The 22051-nt window shown below is 44.2% G+C and overlaps 2 protein-coding genes across 2 annotated transcripts; both read right to left on the bottom strand.

Moving 5' to 3' along the window:
• Positions 1 to 1553: 1553 nt before the first annotated feature.
• Positions 1554 to 8575, bottom strand: LOC308301157 (cytosolic 5'-nucleotidase 3-like; the record flags this gene model as incomplete). The annotated part of the gene is made up of 7 exons (XM_080745050.1): positions 1554 to 1655; positions 2613 to 2813; positions 3318 to 3480; positions 4238 to 4327; positions 4493 to 4625; positions 4868 to 4937; positions 8510 to 8575. The coding sequence occupies 7 exons, from the start codon at positions 8573 to 8575 to the stop codon at positions 1554 to 1556; spliced, it is 825 nt and encodes a 274-aa protein (XP_080601176.1).
• Positions 8576 to 8582: 7 nt separating this feature from the next.
• LOC308301253 (24-hydroxycholesterol 7-alpha-hydroxylase-like) lies at positions 8583 to 20864 on the bottom strand (the record flags this gene model as incomplete). The annotated part of the gene is made up of 10 exons (XM_080745170.1): positions 8583 to 8651; positions 10292 to 10379; positions 11234 to 11319; positions 12190 to 12285; positions 13140 to 13273; positions 14284 to 14374; positions 14516 to 14611; positions 15892 to 15988; positions 16816 to 16965; positions 20824 to 20864. The coding sequence occupies 10 exons, from the start codon at positions 20862 to 20864 to the stop codon at positions 8583 to 8585; spliced, it is 948 nt and encodes a 315-aa protein (XP_080601296.1).
• Positions 20865 to 22051: the final 1187 nt, after the last annotated feature.

Here is a 22051-nt window from a genome sequence, read left to right as displayed (position 1 = left end):
ACCCTAACCTACCTAACCCTAACCTACCTAACCCTACCTAACCCTAACCTAGACCCTAACCCTAACCCTGTTGAGAACCACTAATCTAGTGGGAGATGAAGAACACTTCACAGCTCGGTGTTGAGAACCACTAATCTAGTGGGAGATGAAGAACACTTCACAGCTCGGTGTTGAGAACCACTAATCTAGTGGGAGATGAAGAACACTTCACAGCTCGGTGTTGAGAAGCACTAATCTAGTGGGAGATGAAGAACACTTCACAGCTCGGTGTTGAGAAGCACTAATCTAGTGGGAGATGAAGAACACTTCACAGCTCGGTGTTGAGAAGCACTAATCTAGTGGGAGATGAAGAACACTTCACAGATGAGTCTAGTGTGCTCCATCTCAAAGAAAGAAACATACTGTCTTTGACCTACAGTATGTTTTTAATAAAAATAAAAAAAAGACAAGGTAGGTCTAATAATTGAAGCCTAGAGATTGAAAGAGGCACAGTTCTTTGGACGTTTGAGGCCAGGGTGGTCACATTTCAAAGCAAAAAGATTTTACAGGGTAGACTGTGTGTCGATATCATATCAACCCTATTAGAGTACAATGAAGCCTGTGCAAACATGGCCCTTTAGTTCCATGAATCGATACCACCGCCCCAGCTATTGTCATTCTAAGGGGGTTCAAATTGACATTTTCAATAGGTTAAAGTGCATTCCCTCTGATCAGCTGATTCTTGAAGCCAAGCATGTGCAATTTACTGTACAATGCACAGGTAGGAGACACCAAAGTCTGCATTTTCATCAATACGGTGTGTATCCTGCACTTCACAAGCTGTGTTCAGAAAACTGTATGCATCTACAGTAAGAGGCTTTTACAAGATGTATACAAGCTCTGTGTGCCTGTTAAAATTCAATTGCACAACTTCAGAAATACACTGGAATGGCAATTATTTTTGCAACATGCATTTAAATTCATCCAGAGAAGTGAGGAGTCCAATGGTCACCAATGAGAACTACCACCTAATTACATGAGGTTCTGGGAACTGAGGTGCAATGCATGCTGGTAAGAGACCACTGTTTGTCTGTGGGTGTTTGTTTATGATATGCAAACTTCATACACTGATACAAACGTCATACATGAGCATATGGATAACAAAAGTAACAATAATATACAATTGTTTGTTTTTGGTTATCATCATGGGTTAGTGGATAGGGGCAATGATTAGAGACAGACTCAGACACACGCAAAGACAGAGACTTGGACTGCGTGTACTTTTAAAACAGTTCATTCAGGATTATTCTTTTTTTTTATAAAGGTGGCGAGAAGGGTTGAGAGTAGAGAAGAGTTCAACAATGGCCCAAGTTATTGGTGTGAAGTCCAAAAGAGACCTTGGGGCTAAAGCTAGAATCTCTTGGTGTGGAGGAACAGTGAAGATGTTTGGGTCAGCTAGTGGTCATTTCCAGCTGGAGGAAGAATAGTCTTGCAGTCTTTTTCCAAATCCGTGGGTCTGGGACTGGGGGGTGTAGTAGCACAGTAGTTGGGAAGTGGGCTGAACTGTAGGAAAGTTATAGAATCTTCTGGAGGATGGCATTGGGCACTTCCAGAGTCTCATCCCTCACTAGGACAATGTCGTAAGAGTCCAGATATTTCTCCATGCTCTCTTCCACCTGCAGGACAACAGAGCAAATGCAGATTGTTAATGTTTTCATTGCGGCCATGTGTTATATGCCCTAACCACTTCCTTATTAGGTCACCCAAGAAAGTCTATCTTTGATCTGCTGATCTTGGCTGTTTAAAAGGTTGTTCAGAGCTGTTTATTTTACTTTACTACTCCGTCTTTACTAATACACATCTGTACTAGGAACTCTGGACTACCTTCACATGTTTTATTAAATGTTCAGAAATAGGTCAAAATAGACAGTTTCACAATTCCCCCAATTCTGGATGGCAATGCCATGCGACCTGATCCCAGAGCTTACAGCGAAAGGGGAGGTCACAGATGGGGCTAAACAATAGGTAAAAATAAATAAATATCCTTCATTACAGAAGTGGGCAATGGTTTTGGGCGCATGATCATCCAGTGCCAGACAGTGAATACACCATTGCTTTTATGTCTTATTATAGACAGTTATTAGAAAATAATTAATACAACATAGAATTAATTGAACACGAATAAGGTAATATAAGGTAAGATAAATTCAGACTATCTGGGGAGAAATGTTTTATGCTCATCAAACAACGATGGTTGTTTTTGATCACCTCAATAGCCCACCTCGTAGATCAAAAGGAGGTGCTTGCCAGTCCCTGCTTTACTACATCTATATGAAGTTGGGTCTACAACTAAAACAAATGTATTAGCATATATTAGCCACTTAAAACCTATATACTACCAGGACTCTACAGTATACTTGAACCACTCCTTTTTTTCTCTCTATGCAAAACAATGCCGTTCTACAAACTCAAGCTGAGCTCGAGAGCAGTAAATGTTTGCCCCAGAATAGGGACACTAGGGTTCATGTAGTTAGGATGCATTTTTCCAGTTTTTGTGCAAGTTGTCCAATACTTTTCTCAGATATCATATGCCACACCTGTGTGAGAATCCTGGTTACATGTCTGTGCAGTACCTTGTCATTGAGGAACCCAATCTTGAGGATGTTATCCACATTGGGCACTCCGTCAGCCATGTTCAGGTCCCCCAGTGAGTCTCCCATCAGGACAATGTTGCAGTTGTCTTTCACCTGCTTGAAGTAGTCTGTGTTGCGCAGCACACCATCATGCTTGTTGTACACGTGGATAAGCTCCCCTTTGAAGCCCTTCAGAATGCCCTGGTTGGAGAGAGTAGGAGCACGTCAATAATGTGAGTGACGGTAACTCTGTTGCCTACAGTAGCTACACTAACATTTTAGCCATTTAGCTGGAACTTTTATACAGATTGCAATGAGCTCAATGAAACAAGGACACACACTAACTATATGTAATCACCTCGTCTTTAGCATTATCTTGCATTATCCCCCAATTTGCTAAATCTATTTGAACCCCCGGTGTTTTAAAATTTGACGCCCGGTACTTATTTGTGTCCATTTGAATAGCGGTCGATGCGCAAAATGGTGTCAGACCCCCGAGAGGTATTTGTTGCCCAGTGGCGGGCAGATGGAAGCTAAAGAACATTTCTTATGATCAACTGATTATTAAGGTTAAACTATTGCCAGTACAAAGGAATGGGACAGCATTAACTACTAAGTTAAATTTCACAGATTTCAGACTTGGCAGGTTAAGGGGACATGTCTAACCAATAGACCGAAACAAAAATGTGTTTTCATGGGACTCACGTTGTCATCAAAGTCCATGAAGTTGGAGACCACTTTGACATTGGGGTGGTAGACCCCCGCCTGGCAGATGATCTCCTCCAAGACATCTCCAAGGCCGGCGGAGAAGATGAACACCGGCACGTTGTGTTGCTGGAGGCGGTCGAAGAAATGCTCGTAGCCCTCCCTGGAACCAGCCAGCCACACAGAGCAGCAGGTGAGATACAGTACACAGCAGCATACATATAGACAAACAAACACACACTCAAAGTTGGTGGCATAGCACAGGCGTTGACACTAAGGGCTATCCACCTGCCCTTGGCAGGTAAATAAAACCTTCAGGCAGGTGGAGTTTGCTTTCAGGTTGCCCGACGGGGCAAGTGCTCATTTGAATGGGGACACAACCGTCTATAAACACAACACCAGATATCTGTCTAAACACCTGAAAGCCGCTCTGTCTTCTGGTCTGTGGAATGTAAAGAGCACTGTTGACCTATAATGTGCTGTTTTCACTTTTGCTACTGGTGTGAACCCATAGTCATGTATGTATTTGGCATAATAATTGAGGTATGACCTTTTCTATTGCACAGCCCCAGAAAGTAAACCAATAAATGTAATGGCAATTCAAAAAATTACATTATAATGGATTAACTTTTCAGGAAAGTGGGCATGACCTTTGGGCAAGTAGACCATGACCTGTACAGTATTTGCCTGACAGGCAAGTGCCTCTGAGACCTTAGTGTCAACCCCTGAAAGCAGATTTCAGAGGACCCTGATGAAGGAGATCAAGGATCTTAAACTGCAGAACGCAGAGCTGGTGAAGAGAACTGACGACTTACTACTCACGTAAGAACACATGTAAAATGTGTTACAAGTCACTCGTAGAAACAGCATTGGAAAAACAGTAGTGTACACAAACAGACCGAAGGGAGGAGTTGGGTTACCTTAGGGCAGCGTCAGAGTCCCTCACTACTTCTGGGAGTTTGTATTTCTGTAGTCTCTGTTCAACCAGTAATGTGTGGGACTTAAAATACCTGAGAAAACACAAGTCACACGCACACACAAAAACGTGCGAGAACATACGTATACACAGTTACACAGTCTGTGTGTGTGTGCTTGTCCTGTTTATTTATGTGTTTGCATCTGTATGTACAGTATGTCATTAATTACATATGACTGTGTTGGTGTGTGTTACTTACCATTCCACCATGAAGGGGTATTTTTCCTCCATTGTTAGATGGGGGTCTATCTCTATGGGATAATATTTGTTCTTCAGCTGCAACAGCTTTTGCCTACAGTCCTCGGTCACCAGCTTGCAGTTGTCTATGATATCTACGACAAGTTGGGACATAGAGTCACTGACACAAGCAATTACATAAAATGATAGGATGGATAGAATACAGAATGTCCCCCAGAACCTTACAAATAAACATAAGACACACACACAAGCTTCTTTAATGTTCAATGAGAATACATTACAGAATGTACTGTATTGTCAGATGACATGATTAAAACACCCCTAACCCAAACAACACAACTGAATCACATCAAATCTGTCTTTTTGATATACTCACTGTGACACGAGGGGCAGCGTTTTCCATTGATCGCAAACTTGCTCAACGTCATATCAAAGTCTGTGATAATCTGTGGCAGAGAACAGAAGAGAGCTGATGTTTTTAAGGGTTTCCCTTCAATGTGTCACCCATCTATCAGGGTTAGGGCCTGCATGACTTTAGAATAGGCCTACTAGACTCAAACCTACCTGCCTAATCCCAGTGTCTTAATAGTTTAAAATAATAATCTACAAGCAATATTGCTATTCAATAGCCTACTACATTTGACACACTTTCATTATGTGACACACTATAGCTCCTTTCGAACCTCTGAAAGGAGCTAAAGGACACATGCATGTCATTGACAGGATCATGTTGAAATGCACATTTTCTCATTAAGTGGTCTAAAAACATAGGCTAGCCTAGGCTAAAAGTTCATATACAAACACGTTCTGCGGAAATTGTCACTCATAGGCTATTAGATAATAGATCTCTATAGGCATATAGGAGTTCTTTATTTTCCAATTACATTCAGGTGTGTCCAGTCATAAAAGCAGTTGAAGGGAACTTCAAGTTCAGATCAGTGAACCCTTGGGCTTGTTTAGGGTCCCCTTTTACAACATTAAATGACAAATAAAACAATGTTATCAGCCTCGTTTGCATCTATAAGTGTTATTATTTCCCATTAAATGTGCTAAATAAAATAATAGGCCCAGCTGTATGTCACAATTAATGAACCATCACTTTCTATTAAAACAATAAATAGGCCTAAATGAACCAAAACTTAAAGTAATCTCTTCGCGAGGCCGTTAGCTTCCATACCATTCATGTGGAGAGGAGACCGTCCATACCTGTGCGAATCAGTGCGATAAGAGATGTGGTGAAGGTCTGTCTGTCTGTCTCCTCTTCACTTCTTATTTACGCTGCTCCTCTTTGAGAACCAACCTTGTCATTCCAGCTGCTCAGACGGAGCATAAATAATAAATAATCCATCCAACAGTTTGAGGAGGGGGGGGGGGGGTTCTTCTGGACCAATAGTAATTCTGCTGCCCACTTTCTAAAAAAAGCTCCCGTGCATATTACCCGCGGCGACTGACGTCACTAGGGGGGGGGGGGGGGGGGGGAGAGACAGAGAGAGCAAGGGAGAGAGATGGATGGCACACAGTGTGTGTGTGTGTGTGTGTGTGTGTGTGTGTGTGTGTGTGTGTGTGTGTGTGTGTGTGTGGAGTACAAAAACATACCTTTTCTGAACTCCATCTCATGGATTTTGGAAGCTGTCTGCTATCACTGACACTTATAGCCAGTAACCTACAGTCAGATTGGCTCAGGCCAGGTGTGTAGCCTACTGTAGAATGATTGAGCAGTGGTATAGATATATATGCAGAATGTATTGAACCTTTAGCCTGAATTAGACTTTCTTTTTAAACAACTACTGTATATTACACACAATACACAGACTTTCTGCAACCTTCATAACAGACACTAAATCAGAATACAGTAGTACTGTCACACTTAAATAAATTGCCACCGGGCGAAAGCTTAGTAAAAGGATTTGACAAATTAATAACAAAATGAAGAAGCCATTCAATAAATATTTAATCACATATCACAACATATTTGCAATGATTACACTCGATTCCAAATAAAATATTTTCTACACATCAAATATACGGAAAGGCGAAACATAATCAAAAACTAGAAAAGGTGCTCCTCGGTCTGATGACATCATCAAAGTGTACTTTGCAAGCCAAACCCCACAATCAATCCTCCAGTTCCAGGCAACACAGGGACTTCTTTCTTACGGTATTTCCACACAAGAACATACAAGGTACCGTATATATAAGGTATATTAATGACATGTAGTTCAATGTTGAAAATGAGTGGTATTCCCCTTTAACTGTAACTCTATTTCCCACATGGACTTTCTGTCTGGGGTTGTAAGAAAGGATACCTTCCAATTATATGTTATGTTGTATGTTATACACACACACACACACACACACACACACACACACACACACACACACACACACACACACACACACACACACACACACACACACACACACACACACACACACACACACACACACACACACACACACACACACACACAAAGATGTATTCTCCAGTGGGAGGCTGTGCCTTGAGTAAATCAATATGAAGAATATAACACAACCAATGTGTTAGAAGAAAACACTTTTATCAAAATCAATCAATATACTCTAACTCTGAGACCCCTAAATAATACCTAATATAGATTCCACCATCTCTGAGTTCGATTATAGGGATTGATCAGTGCATTAATTAGAAGTAAACACACGTATTACTGGACAGATTTTCAACACTAAACAGTGTAATCATATATAATCAAATAGTGTAAACAAAGCTAGTAATAGCATGTATGTAACTAAGTAGCAAATAGAATGTTTAAGGTGCACAAAGGAACATAAGGAAAGCTTTAGGAGGTCATAGTGATGTCATAGTGAGGTCATAGTGACGTTGGGCTGGAAACTGAGCAAGTGCTTTGTGGTCCCTTTTTACCCATCAGAAATGACAACTTGTCACTAAATATAAGGTGCATTGTGGGAGAGATTGGGTGCCCTCCAAAGTATTGCAAAGTTGACTTGGCTGTAGCTCCTTTCGGAACTCCTCACTCCACTGCTACGCAGCTCCGAGATGGGGTTCCTAATGGTCACATGATGATGAGATGGGGTTCCTACTGGTCGTATGCCAGAATCTTCCGGCTGGGTGGACGATCCGCCGTTAGCGATCACTTCTTACCTTTGGTGAACATTCTATCCAAAAAGTGACGGGTTTCTGCTGATCTATAATCGTTCTACTTCTTTATCGTGGAAGAAAACCGAAGCACTGGGTTGAAATAAAGATTTATATCGCTCATCAGGTCAGCCGGTTCTGTGTTTTCCCCGTTGTGTGTATACCACCACGTGACCAGGGGAGGCAGTAATGTTTTCCTATGCGGCCGCAACTTCCGGAATGTCAAAAACGTGGGACCGGCTGACCTAATGAGCGATATAAAGTCTTTGCTAACGGCGGATCGTCCACCCAGCCGGAAGATTCTAGCATGCGACCAGTAGGAACCTCATCTGGGAGCTGCGTAGCAGTGGAGTGAGGGGTTCCGAAAGGAGCTAACTTGGCTGATGCATGTTGTACTAAACAGAACTATAGATTATTTATTAGAATGCAACATTTAAATCCTTGTTGTGTGGGTGAATTAAGCAATATTATACCAGAGGGTGTGCATTATCACACCAGCCTTGCTGCAGAAACAAGCTGAAGGCAAGTTCCGTAGGAAGGACTGAAGTGCAGATAACCTTGATAAGGCAGACCCTCAAGTGTAATATTGGGATTATACAACTGCTGACCTTAAAAAAACAACAACTTCATTTCATTGTAATTACGATATAGGAATTTGTAATTTTTTAATGCCACATGTGGCTGCTATGTCCCTGAACTTCACATGAGAACTGTTTCCCTACCTGCCTGTTGGGGAGAGGGAGCGCTTGCTCTCTTTCGTGACCAACGCAGCTGATTTCTTTGTTTGATGAGACAGTGCAGTAATGCTCATTAACTGCACTGGTAGAGAGCCATTTCAACCAATCAGATAGCTTCGTGGGAACTACCAGTTGTATAATAAACTACCAGTTGTATAATAAGGAACATCCAACCAGAGCGGTGGTGGTACGGTATGGTAGCTGCAGGCAGCATGGTGCTTTTATCTGTGACGATACTGTACAGTGCAGGGCCCTTCTGGTTGCTGCGTCCCAACAAGATGGAGAGAGCTCTGACAATGCAGGGAAAAGAGAAATAAGAAAGAGTTGTGAAAAGAAAGCACAAGAAAAAGTACAAGTACATGTTGTATGTTGGCAAGTAGTTCATAGTTCATAACACTATAGAGATGTGAGGTTACACTGTGGGATTGTAAATTAATTCAGACTTGCTACGCTATGCTTTATTTGTCCCTATACGTGATGAGGTTTAAATACATTCATGAGCCTTTAATAGTACCTACTATACAGTAAGACCTATTTTATATACATGTTTTTTATTATTCACAAATAGTGAAAATAGTGGATTTACAGTACAAGCAAAGTGTTGTAATGCAACACGTCTACTACACCGAGTCTCTGTTTAGAAAATAGCCAATTTACAAGTTCACAATGAGTCACAACCAGGGTAGGAATTTCATGGAGGCCATGAAGGCCATGGCTACCGTTGACCCTCAAATCAATGGCATGACCTGAGGCCACAGTGGCCTTAATGCCCCTCAAACCAATGGCATGACCTGAGGCCACAGTGGCCTTAATGCCCCTCAAACCAATGGCATGACCTGAGGCCACAGTGGCCTTAATGCCCCTCAAACCAATGGCATGACCTGAGGCCACAGTGGCCTTAATGCCCCTCAAACCAATGGCATGACCTGAGGCCACAGTGGCCTTAATGCCCCTCAAACCAATGGCATGACCTGAGGCCACAGTGGCCTTAATGCCCCTCAAACCAATGGCACGACCTGAGACCACAGTGGCCTTAATGCCCCTCAAACCAATGGCACGACCTGAGACCACAGTGGCCTTAATGCCCCTCAAACCAATGGCATGACCTGAGACCACAGTGGCCTTAATGCCCCTCAAACCAATGGCATGACCTGAGGCCACAGTGGCCTTAATGCCCCTCAAACCAAAGGCATGACCTGAGGCCACAGTGGCCTTAATGCCCCTCAAACCAATGGCATGACCTGAGACCACAGTGGCCTTAATGCCCCAGCTGACTGGACCACTTTCTCCTCTGTCTCTTTCAATATGTAGACAGTAGACACCAGTGTTTCTTTCTTGTCATGCAGTGTCTTTTGTTGAGAATCTGAAATCTCATCTCGTCAGTGCAGTGCTGAGTATAGATTCATCAGATAATGTAGTAAATAAATAAAGATGTAAATACATCATTTATCTATTTCACTGCAGATTAAGTTATCATCCCTAACACTTAAATTCAACAAATTCTTTCAATGGACTAAAATCTTGTTTTATAAGATGGCCTTCCTGCCCTGACAACACCAAAGGCCAAGTGACCTTACCCCTAAAATGTCGAAATTCCAGGCCTGGTCACAACACTCTTTAGTCCGAGCGCTTTGTGCACAAATCGTGCACTTTTTGAAAGAAGCATGAAATTTGGCACACAGTTAGAACATGCCATATGGAACATTTTTGGCTATAGGGACATCGCAGATTTGTCTTGAGAAACTTGTGGGAGCCAATCAAAGTCTCATGTTCCATATGGCATGTTCTAACTGTGTGCCAAATCTCATGCTTCTTTCATAAAGTGCACGATTCCATCAACATACTGCCCGAAACGCCCAGACTACTTGTAGATGGTCAATTTTCACCGCTTGTTGGCATATTGTGACATGTGCACAGATTGAATACTCACAGGACTGGGCAGTGAGGTCAGGAGGCTGAAGTCGTACTTGAAGAGGATCATCGCCACAAACATGTGGAGCTCCACGATGGCGTACCACCTGTAACCATGACAACCAGAGCAAGAGGCATTATGACCCCCCTTGTGTTTGGCATTAACTTGGTGAGGAACATGATTGAGTTAAATCCTGAATGCTGCAATGCATAACTTAGTTTAAAAGAAATATATTAGTTGGTTAGTTAGTTGTGATTTTATCACACTTGTACTGATAACAAACGGCTCCTGATAACAATGCATAACATTGATTCATATATAAACATGATCTGTTGGTTTTGGGCACATCTTTTTCATGTCCATGAGAAATGAAGGACATGAGGGGTTTATGAATGAGACTAATGTAATGAAGGACATGAGGGGTTTATGAATGAGACTAATGTATTCGAACAGAGAGCAGCACAGCAGAGACAAGCTGACTGACGGTAGAATCTGTCCAGATCATTTTAATCTGTCAATCAAACAAACAAATACAGGAACGAACACATATACCCAAAAGTCATTTGTAACACGTGCGCACGCACGCACGCACACACACACACACACACACACACACACACACACACACACACACACACACACACACACACACACACACACACACACACACACACACACACATAGTTTAATACATTCAAGAATGGGTGCATGAAAAGGCTAGGAGAGTGAAAGTGACCGTATTTGTGGATGATGGATCTTGGTGGGCGACTTGCCAGCTAGGATGCTAGATATAGACTTTAAAGGAAAACATGCTGTGTGCGTGTGTGTGTGTGTGTGTGTGTGTGTGTGTGTGTGTGTGTGTGTGTGTGTGTGTGTGTGTGTGTGTGTGTGTGTGTGTGTGTGTGTGTGTGTGTGCGTGCGTGCGTGCGTGCGTGCGTGTTTGAAGTGTGTTTTTCTAACCTTCCCGGGCACTGGTTCTTGCCTCCACCAAAGGCCACAAAACCTTCCAAGAAGACATTCTTCTCGTCTGCCTTCTCCCATCGTTCCTGTGGGAAGATGAAGACAGAAAGAATAACAACATTGTTTTTGGGTGCACCATGTTGCCTGAATCCATGCACAGGCATCAGTCATTCATGGCTGGTTTACATGTTTCTATAGAGTGAATGTCTTTCTCCTGGAGTAGAAAAGGGATTGGATTTAAGTCAAAGCATGTGAAGGTTCAGTCCTGTCTTAACCTCAACTTCCTATGCATTGATATAGGAAACTGGCAGATACTAGTGGCTTGGTATGACGGCAGGGTAATCCCAAACATCGGTCTCTTCCCAAAAACAATATCCTTGACAGACGCGAGGAGCTCAATGGGCTGAGGTTTTGGATAAGGTTGATGCCCCCCTCGCGGCTTGGGAGCTTTTGGCTACGCTCCCTTCATTTTTTTTTTTATTATTATTATTATTTACTCCCACTTCCACTGTGCTTTCTGCGGACACATTTAACATAGAATGACAGACAAATGAAACGCAGTAGGCGTGCAGGAAAAAGTTGGGAACATACAATATAAGTGTTTATTTTTCTATTTACAAATCTGCATCTGTGCTTTCTGCAGAGAAGCGAATTTAACATAGAATGAACGCAGTACTATGCAGGAAAAAAAGGGGGAAATACCAAAGAAGTGTTTATTCTTTTTTTATTTTCACGTCGCCCACTACCACTGTGCTTTCAGCGGAGACGCGCTTGACATAAGAGATCTCCCACTCTCCCTTCTGCATCGCGAGCCTAGGGGGGCGTCAACCTTCACCACAACCTCAGCCCATTGAGCTCCTCGCTATCCAGACGCATTTCAATGATTTAGTTTATTTTTTTTGGATTTTAAAAGGGGTACACCAAAGAGAGAGATAGAGAGAGAGAACAGTAGTTACCGGTCTAAACTCTTCTGGTTCTGGAAAATATTGTGGGTTCCTGTGGGCCCAGTAAGGAGACACCATCAACAGGTCCCCTGGAGGAATGATGTAGTTCTGAGACACACACACACACGCACACACGCACGCACGCACACACACACACACACACACACACACACACACACACACACACACACACACACACACACACACACACACACACACACACACACACACACACACACACACACAATTATTATTACTAAGACGCCTCAGGGCGATTTGCGCCAATTCTTGGCCATCTGGCCAGTGATCATCAGACCAGTTACCCATATATGGAGACCCCTGGTACCCATATATGGAAATCCATGTACTGTATATGGAGATATGCTGTGAGAGCCCAAACATGCTTAGTTGCTTACTCAGTTATTCGTTATGTGAAAGTCCTATGATGTCTATGACATCATACCCTTTTATGCCCATACATGGAGATCGCTGTCTGTAGAACCAGCCGTTAGTGTGGTATGATAATGTGGCCGATGTGGCCTCCATATACAGTATGAGTATTCCCATATGAAGTCCTGTTAGATATGGGCTTAATATTGATGACAGGGACTCATATATGGGCATAAAAGGTATTCTGTGTGACATCGCAGTGAAGCCAGAGCATGATTTCAGAGCGGCAAACCCATAGAACCACAGTGTCAGGCGTTATAGACAGAGATACACACTGTAGTGGATGGGACGACACGCGATATTGTCGTTTATCGTGATAAAAACACTCACAAAATTGCCAATCTACAAGCTCAGTTGCGACGTGTTGTGAGCTTGTAGATCTGCTATTCTTTGGCAAATGTATCCGCCCCAGCAGGATAATGGATTTTGATCGTAAATCGCCGTTTCTTTGTTCACAATAATCGTGATATGAAATTTTCTTATCGTCCCATCCCTAAAACTGACCCACAGACCTGTAGCTTCATGGGTCGGATGACTCTACGTGTGATGGCTCCAGGGGCCCGGAGGCGGGTGGCTTCCATGATGCACCACCTGACATAAGGCATCTTCTGCAGGTCCTCTAGTGTGATCTGGATTCTGTGTGGATCTGACAGACACACACACACACACACACACACACACACACACACACACACACACACACACACACACACACACTATTAGATGTCACGCAAGTAAAGTCATACAGAATATCAATCAATCAATCGAGTATTCAATCAATCACTAATCCTCAACATATCCAAAATATACAAAGTCACCCTTAACACAAACAAATCATCTTTCCGTCTAAACCTGATGCATAACACGCAGAAAGCATTTCATAAAGAGTATAGGCTGTGTGTGAAAATGCAATTTCAACTGGACCATGAAAAAAGGGAATGTTCAGTTTGCTAAGAAACCCAGTGGAACTGTTCATTGCAGAAGACTGATTGTCAAATACTGCCACCTGCTGGTAGCAGGTAATACTGGTTGTTACTGACCTGACAGAAGCAAGTGCTTAGCCCCCAATCAACAGGCAAATAGTATTTTTTGGAGCGGTGAAAGCGCTCCCAATAGACAGGTATATCCGTGGCTGGCTGGCTATGTGGCTGGCTGGCTGGCTATGTGGCTGGCTGGGTATGTCTGTAGCCTGGCAATACCTTGAGTGGCCACACATGTTAAAGGAGGGGCGCTGTTGTGCAGGCACAAACACACATACAAACACACACACACACACACACACACACACACACACACACACACACACACACACACACACACACACACACACACACACACACACACACAGTCACACACACACACACACACACACACACATACAGATTCACCGCTCCACTTCGAACCGAGGTTTGATTTTTATTTGAAGTATATACCTTCTATTTAGTCAGTTACTCCATATAATGATGCCAAAAATTTATGACATGGAAGTGATTTCTAAAGTAGTTAGGGTATGGTCACACCGAAGTTTAATTCTACCTTAGTGTCTTTGTTCCGAAAATATAATACTATTTGTATAACATCACAATGTCTTTGGAAGCGTGTATGAATATTCTGAAGGGCAAACCGATATCTAACTTTGTGTCGAGTCAAGCCCACCTTGGTCTTTGAGCGTGGCTGTGATTTCTGTCATTGCTTTCTGATAAGTCTCAGGTTTGTCCAGCAGGAACGCTATGGCCCAGAATGTTATCTACACAAAGACAAAACAATACGGTTGTGAAGTAGTAAGTCTTCATGGTTCACATAAACACAAAGAGAAGAGAAGAGAAGAGAAGAGAAGAGAAGAGAAGAGAAGAGAAGAGAAGAAGAGTATTACTTATTATTGACTTACAGGGATAGCATTGGCGAGGGAGGCCCATAACATCAGTAATCCATAGTTGGGCAGAAACCTATCCGTTATTGTGGAGACCAGGTGTTGGAGCAATGTCTACATACACAGATAACATCATTACCATGTCATACTGTACATTCGCTAGGCTATAGCACCTCACCAAGTGCATGGTTTAATTCAGGCTAATTAATAATTGTCCTGCTTTGTAGAGTCTCATGCATGCCATGTAGGCCATGAGAATTGGCACAGACATATCAAGCTTTAATACAGCATTACGTTAAGTTAATTTCTGTTAGGTTAATTAAGGAAAAAACAAGACAGGGTCTAATAATGCTGTGGCTTTGTTGTGGTTTTCTAATGCTAGGGTGATGACGTCATATTGATTATGTCAGTCTTGCTCAATTATAGATCCCCTAAAGTATGATGCCGATCTTGTGCATGTTGCCTATCGGCCAGGGAACTCAACCCTCAAATATATTTCCAATCCACCAACGACAACTATTATTTTTGTGAATAACTATTTGTGGATAGTTGAACCACTATCCTTAGAATCCAAGATAATGCATAGATTCACAAACCCATACACACATAATGCACAGGGGCAAAAACATGATCTCTGGCCTGGTGGAGATAATGAAAAAGTATTGACATTGAAACATTAAGGAGAATGTATTTATTTATAGATTTATTTGAGAGGGACGGCGCATATTAATGAACACACACACATAGGGTTGTGTAAATACACAACTTAGACTTTAAAACAGATGGTCCTGGTGTCTGGAGCGGAACTGGATAATATAGTATAGTAATAAGTTCCTCTGCAAGCGTTCACTCACTCACTGTCAGGTGAACTGGATAATATAGTATAGTAATAAGTTCCTCTGCAAGCGTTCACTCACTCACTGTCAGGTGAACTGGATAATATAGTATAGTAATAAGTTCCTCTGCAAGCGTTCACTCACTCACTGTCAGGTGAACTGGATAATATAGTATAGTAATAAGTTCCTCTGCAAGCGTTCACTCACTCACTGTCAGGTGAACTGGATAATATAGTATAGTAATAAGTTCCTCTGCAAGCGTTCACTCACTCACTGTCAGGTGAACTGGATAATATAGTATAGTAATAAGTTCCTCTGCAAGCGTTCACTCACTCACTGTCAGGTGAACTGGATAATATAGTATAGTAATAAGTTCCTCTGCAAGCGTTCACTCACTCACTGTCAGGTGAACTGGATAATATAGTATAGTAATAAGTTCCTCTGCAAGCGTTCACTCACTCACTGTCAGGTGAAGACGGTTTTTTGGACGTTTTAGGAACTGAGAATCAGGTTTTCAAGTTAATCAAGTGAATCAATTGGTCCTGAAGTAAGTCTTACCTTGCCACCGTTCTCAGGGTAGCTCTCCTCATCCTCTGCCTTGTTCACCATGTTACCCAGAAGGGACAGCAGCCAGCGTTTGGAAGTGGCCCACTCTCTACACAAAGACAAACATATCATCATACTACTGAAACATGAACATAAGAACTGGCAAAAACCTGATTCTTCCTTTTTTCTGCATGGTTTAGCTAATCTGTTCTATTCGACCCGTTCATATAGCTTGCTGTACCTCTACAGTAAAAGTAATACCCAATCTTTAAATCAGTGGTCTTCAACGTTTTCAGGCCAAGGACCCCTTAGTTGAGAGAGAGATGAAGCAGGGACCCCCACAACCTGTTCATAGATTCCATGTAGTTGCATCGTTTGACAGCACAATCATCAGTGTATTTTGGATTCATGTCAATTTGTGTTTTCAGATATTTAACCACTTGAGCATTCATTACCTAATAAACCTGACCTTTTACTCTGCACTTAGTCTGCTCTTTTTCCCCTCCACACCAAACCTCTTTGCCGAAATAGCTGATCTACAAGCTCACAACGCCTCGCACTGCAAGGCGTTGTGAGCTTGTAGATCTGCTATTTTTGGCTATAGTTCTCAGAATATGGACACTAGATTCAAGTTGTTAATATAAAAAGGAATGGAAGATTTGGAGGACCCCCTGTAGTAACTCTGAGGACCCTCTAGGGGTCCCGGACCCCCTGTTGAAGACCCCTGCTGTAAATGGTAAGACGGAATTCATTTCCAAGCAGATTCATCAGTGCAACCACACTTTCCAGTTTCTCATATTCTAGCTAACCTTGCATCACCGGTCTTTCCACACAGAGGAATACGTGGTTTTCAAACATTGTCATTCATTTTTACAGAAGGAATATGATCAAAACTAAAGCGCTTGCTCAACCATCAGTCCGGTGGAACCTGCACACCTGAGGAACAGGTCGGGGAGCTGGGAGCCGTACTCGAATCCCTCGTCATATTTGACAAAGGTCTTCTCAAACTGCTGCATGGTGAAGGGCGCGCCTGGAGAGTTGTTCTTCCCTAGAAGGTTACTCATCACTGCAGGGTACATCACCCCTCTGGAGGGGAGGAGAGGAGAGAAGGTTACTCATCACTGCAGGGTACATCACCCCACTGGGAGGAGAGGAGAGAAGGTTACTCATCACTGCAGGGTACATCACCCCTCTGGAGGGGAGGAGAGGAGAGAAGGTTACTCATCACTGCAGGGTACATCACCCCTCTGGAGGAGAGGAGAGAGGAGAGAAGGTTACTCATCACTGCAGGGTACATCACCCCTCTAGGAGGAGAGGAGAGGAGAGAAGGTTACTCATCACTGCAGGGTACATCACCCCTCTGGAGGAGAGGAGAGAAGGTTACTCATCACTGCAGGTTACATCACCCCTCTGGGAGGAGAGGACAGAAGGTTACTCATCACTGCAGGGTACATCACCCCTCTGGGAGGGGAGGAGAGAAGGTTACTCATCACTGCAGGGTACATCACCCCTCTGGAGGAGAGGAGAGGAGAGAAGGTTACTCATCACTGCAGGGTACATCACCCCTCTGGGAGGGGAGGAGAGAAGGTTACTCATCACTGCAGGGTACATCACCCCTCTGGAGGAGAGGAGAGGAGAGAAGGTTACTCATCACTGCAGGGTACATCACCCCTCTGGAGGAGAGGAGAGAAGGTTACTCATCACTGCTCTGGAGGGGAGGAGAGGAGAGAAGGTTACTCATCACTGCTCTGGAGGGGAGGAGAGGAGAGAAGGTTACTCATCACTGCTCTGGAGGGGAGGAGAGGAGAGAAGGTTACTCATCACTGCAGGGTACATCACCCCTCTGGAGGAGAGGAGAGAAGGTTACTCATCACTGCTCTGGAGGGGAGGAGAGGAGAGAAGGTTACTCATCACTGCTCTGGAGGGGAGGAGAGGAGAGAAGGTTACTCATCACTGCAGGGTACATCACCCCTCTAGGAGGAGAGGAGAGAAGGTTACTCATCACTGCTCTGGAGGGGAGGAGAGGAGAGAAGGTTACTCATCACTGCTCTGGAGGGGAGGAGAGGAGAGAAGGTTACTCATCACTGCAGGGTACATCACCCCTCTGGAGGAGAGGAGAGAAGGTTACTCATCACTGCTCTGGAGGGGAGGAGAGGAGAGAAGGTTACTCATCACTGCTCTGGAGGGGAGGAGAGGAGAGAAGGTTACTCATCACTGCAGGGTACATCACCCCTCTAGGAGGAGAGGAGAGGAGAGAAGGTTACTCATCGCTGCAGGGTACATCACCTCTCTGGGAGGAGAGGAGAGGAGAGGAGAGAAGGTTACTCATCACTGCAGGGTACATCACCCCTCTGGGAGGAGAGGAGAGGAGAGGAGAGAAGGTTACTCATCACTGCAGGGTACATCACCCCACTGGGAGGGGAGGAGAGGAGAGAAGAGAAGGTTACTCATCACTGCAGGGTACATCACCCCTCTGGGAGGAGAGAGGAGAGAAGGTTACTCATCACTGCAGGGTACATCACCCCTCTGGGAGGAGAGAGGAGAGAAGGTTACTCATCACTGCAGGGTACATCACCCCTCTGGGAGGAGAGGAGAGGAGAGAAGGTTACTCATCACTGCAGGGTACATCACCCCTCTGGGAGGAGAGGAGAGGAGAGAAGGTTACTCATCACTGCAGGGTACATCACCCCTCTGGGAGGAGAGGAGAGAAGGTTACTCATCACTGCAGGGTACATCACCCCTCTGGGAGGAGAGGAGAGGAGAGAGGAAAAAAGGACATGTTATACACGTGCACAATGACAACAGGAATAGCACACAAGTCAATGGCAATGAGTCAAGTGTCATGTCATACGTGTTGTGCCATGTGTTACTCATAGCGATGTCCTGCGTATACAGTACACAGCGTAGAGTGTAAAGTGACAGGTGAGCATTCAAGTTCCTCCAGTTTAGGTGGTTTCAAAATCTTAATTAGCGAAGTGTGTCAGTTTGGAGCGAGTCAGACCAAAACAAACTGACACACCGACATGAGGCAAGGCAAAAGGCTAACTGACACCGTGATCCGTGGCACGTGTGTGGGGTGTGGTGGAAATATGGCACTTCTGACAGAGGTGTGGTGAAAACGCTGCCTCTGTTAGAAAGCATAGTAGTCATGTGTCACGCATATATCCACACAATACTTTCTGTCTCATACAAATGTAATACACCTGACAAATACCATATGTGTGATAAACCCACCTTTAAATGATCTGGCTATCAGGGTGATATTTCTGTCACTGTTAAGAAGTCAGATGTTTGAATTTCATTACTAAAACATTTTCCAATATTTCCAGCTAGACTTTTCAAATCAATCCATGCTTTCGATTTCCTTAAAACTATAACATAAGACTGACAAAAATGTTATGGAAATCCAATTACTTTTTTGAATAAAATAAAATAAAACAGTAAGTATACCAGTAGACAAATATGGACCTTTAAAGAAATTATCAAATAACACAATAAATTAAATTAAATACAACAAAGTTACTGTGTGGTATAAGCGCTACAGAAAACATGCTTGCTGTATTTAGACCAGCGAATAGTCTACAAATTATATAAATCGTGCTTTGTGCGATTACTATTGTCTCACTCGGTGCACCTACAGTATACCAGTAAGACTCCCTAATCGGGAGATAAGCGACCGTAGGTCACTTATCTCCACAAATAGGGCAAAAATGTGTTTTTCCAAAAACTTCCTGATCCATGTTGATGACATGAGTGTAGACATACTGTGTAGTGATTTTCGTGATTTGAGGGCCAAAACTGTAGGAGCAGTGGGCAAAAATGTGTTTTAAAAATCGGCCTTTAGGTGGCGCTAGAAGAGGGCCATGTGAGAAATGACGGGTGGGGTGTCCGCGTTGCCTTGGCGGACGAATAGGTACCGGCCCCGGCTCTCCCGGACGCTCCTAGGCCGAGTTACGGCATTTTATGTGAGCTGCAGTGGCAGGGGGTCCTCCACTGGGGGCGTCACCACTTTTGCATCCGTTCTGGAGCACCAGGAGTGGGTGGTCCCCAGGAATTCCCCGTGAGCAGGCCCGTTGGGGTGGTCATTTGGTAATTTTTGCACATGTGCTCATTTTTTACACTTGGGGGTCCCCCAGGGAGCTGGGGGTCCCTGGAGCCCCGGGGGTCCTTGGAGGTTGTAGTTTGGCAGGTAAGGAGTGTGTGTGCAAAATGGGGCATGGATGGGGGCAACGGTTGTGGAGATGTGAGCAGGGCAAAAGTGTGACGTGTGACACCTGGGGGTCCCCCAGCGACCTGGGGGTCCCTGGAGCTGCGGGGGTCCTTGGAGGTTGTAGTTTGGCAGGTAAGGAGTGTGTGTGCAAAATGGGGCATGGATGGGGGCAACGGTTGTGGAGATATGAGCAGGGCAAAAGTGTGACGTGTGACACCAAAAGTGTGACGTGTGACACCTGGGGGTCCCCCAGGGACCTGGGGGTCCCTGGAGCTGCGGGGGTCCTTGGAGGTTGTAGTTTGGCAGGTAAGGAGTGTGTGTGCAAAATGGGGCATGGATGGGGGCAACGGTTGTGGAGATATGAGCAGGGCAAAAGTGTGACGTGTGACACCTGGGGGTCCCCCAGGGACCTGGGGGTCCCTGGAACTCCGGGGGTCCTTGGAGGTTGTAGTTTGGCAGGCAAGGAGTTTGTGTGGAAATTTTTGCATAGATCGGGGCAACGGTTGTGGAGATATGAGCAGGGCAAAAGTGTGACAGACGGACGGACACCTCGAGCAGCTTTCTGTAGTAAGATGCGACCTACGGTCGCAATGACCGTATTCCTTGGCTTGGTTAAATCCTGCATCAAACGGCTGGTCTCCCTGCTGGTCTTCCTGCCTCATCCTTGATCAGATGCAGTCCATCCATTACTCTCAGTGACGATCCATATACTATACATGAGTGTAATGTGTCACCTGACAACTTCATTGAGTTCTCCCTGTCCTTGGGGTCCCATCTTCTTCTTTTTTTAAGATTAGTTTTTGGGCTTTTTATGCCTTTATTGATAGGACAGTAGACTGACAGGAAATGGGGAGAGAGATGAGGAATGACATGTGGCAAAGGCCGTCCGGATGGGGAATCGAACCAGCGACGCCAGCAGGCATCATAGCCTAGTATGCGGTATGCGCCTTGACCACCAGGCCAGCGGGCGCCCTGGGGTCCCATCTTCTATACTATACATGAGTGTGTTACCTGACAACTTCATTGAGTTCTCACATGCAGAGACTTCTCGCATTTATAGATAGACTAGTATGGATGGATCTAAATGTCATCATCAACATTGTCATCACAACCAATGTACTTGTCTTAAAAGTAAACGTCCAATAAACCAAATGTCATTCAACAACTATTCCAACTGATTAAACTGTCCTTTAACAACCTGTAAATTATTAGTTGTGCTGATTCACGGTGGTGCTGGTTTGTGAAATGTTTCACTGGACAATAGCTCTGAAAGGAGGACCTAAGACTTGCCACTATGCTGCTGTGGTGGTCAAACACAAACTGTACTCATTTGGAGGATTCAACAACAACTGGAACAAAAGGGATCAGATTGAAGTCCACATCTTCAACACAGTGTCTTTGCGTTGGAGGAAGTTGCCCCCAGTGACAAATGGAAGAGGACAAAGTCCCATTGAGGTTCCCTCCAGGCTCTGGGGCCACACAGCTGTGCTGGTAGAAGAGATTGTCTACATCTGGGGAGGAGGATCTTACTGCAATGTGCTTTATGCCTTTGATGTCGACACCCACATCTGGTTCAAACCCAATACTTCTGGGTCTGTTCCAGAAGCAAGGAGTTGCCACTCAGCCTGTCTCCTGGAGAAGGTCCTGTATGTGTATGGAGGAGGCACCCAGCTGAGATGGACTAATGACATGTACAAGTTGGACACCAGCACAATGGTCTGGTCTTTAATTAACACCAGAGGAACTCCACCTCCTGCTTCATTACATCACTCTGCCACCATCATTGGAACAAAGATGTTTGTATTTGGGGGCTTGGGGATCCAGGGACGCTTAAACAACAATACTGTGTTTGACACAGAGACCAACTGCTGGCTGAGCATGCCTTCTGGACCCCTCCTCCCACGAGATCGTCACGGTCATTCAGCCTTTGCCTACGATGAGAAGCTCTACGTATATGGTGGC

The sequence above is a fragment of the Nannobrachium achirus genome (assembly GCF_963921795.1).
Source record: "Nannobrachium achirus genome assembly, chromosome: 16".
In the NCBI taxonomy this organism is placed as follows: Eukaryota; Metazoa; Chordata; class Actinopteri; order Myctophiformes; family Myctophidae; genus Nannobrachium; species Nannobrachium achirus.
The sequence above is the reverse complement of the archived record's forward strand: the minus strand, read 5'-3'. Positions and strand labels throughout refer to the sequence as shown.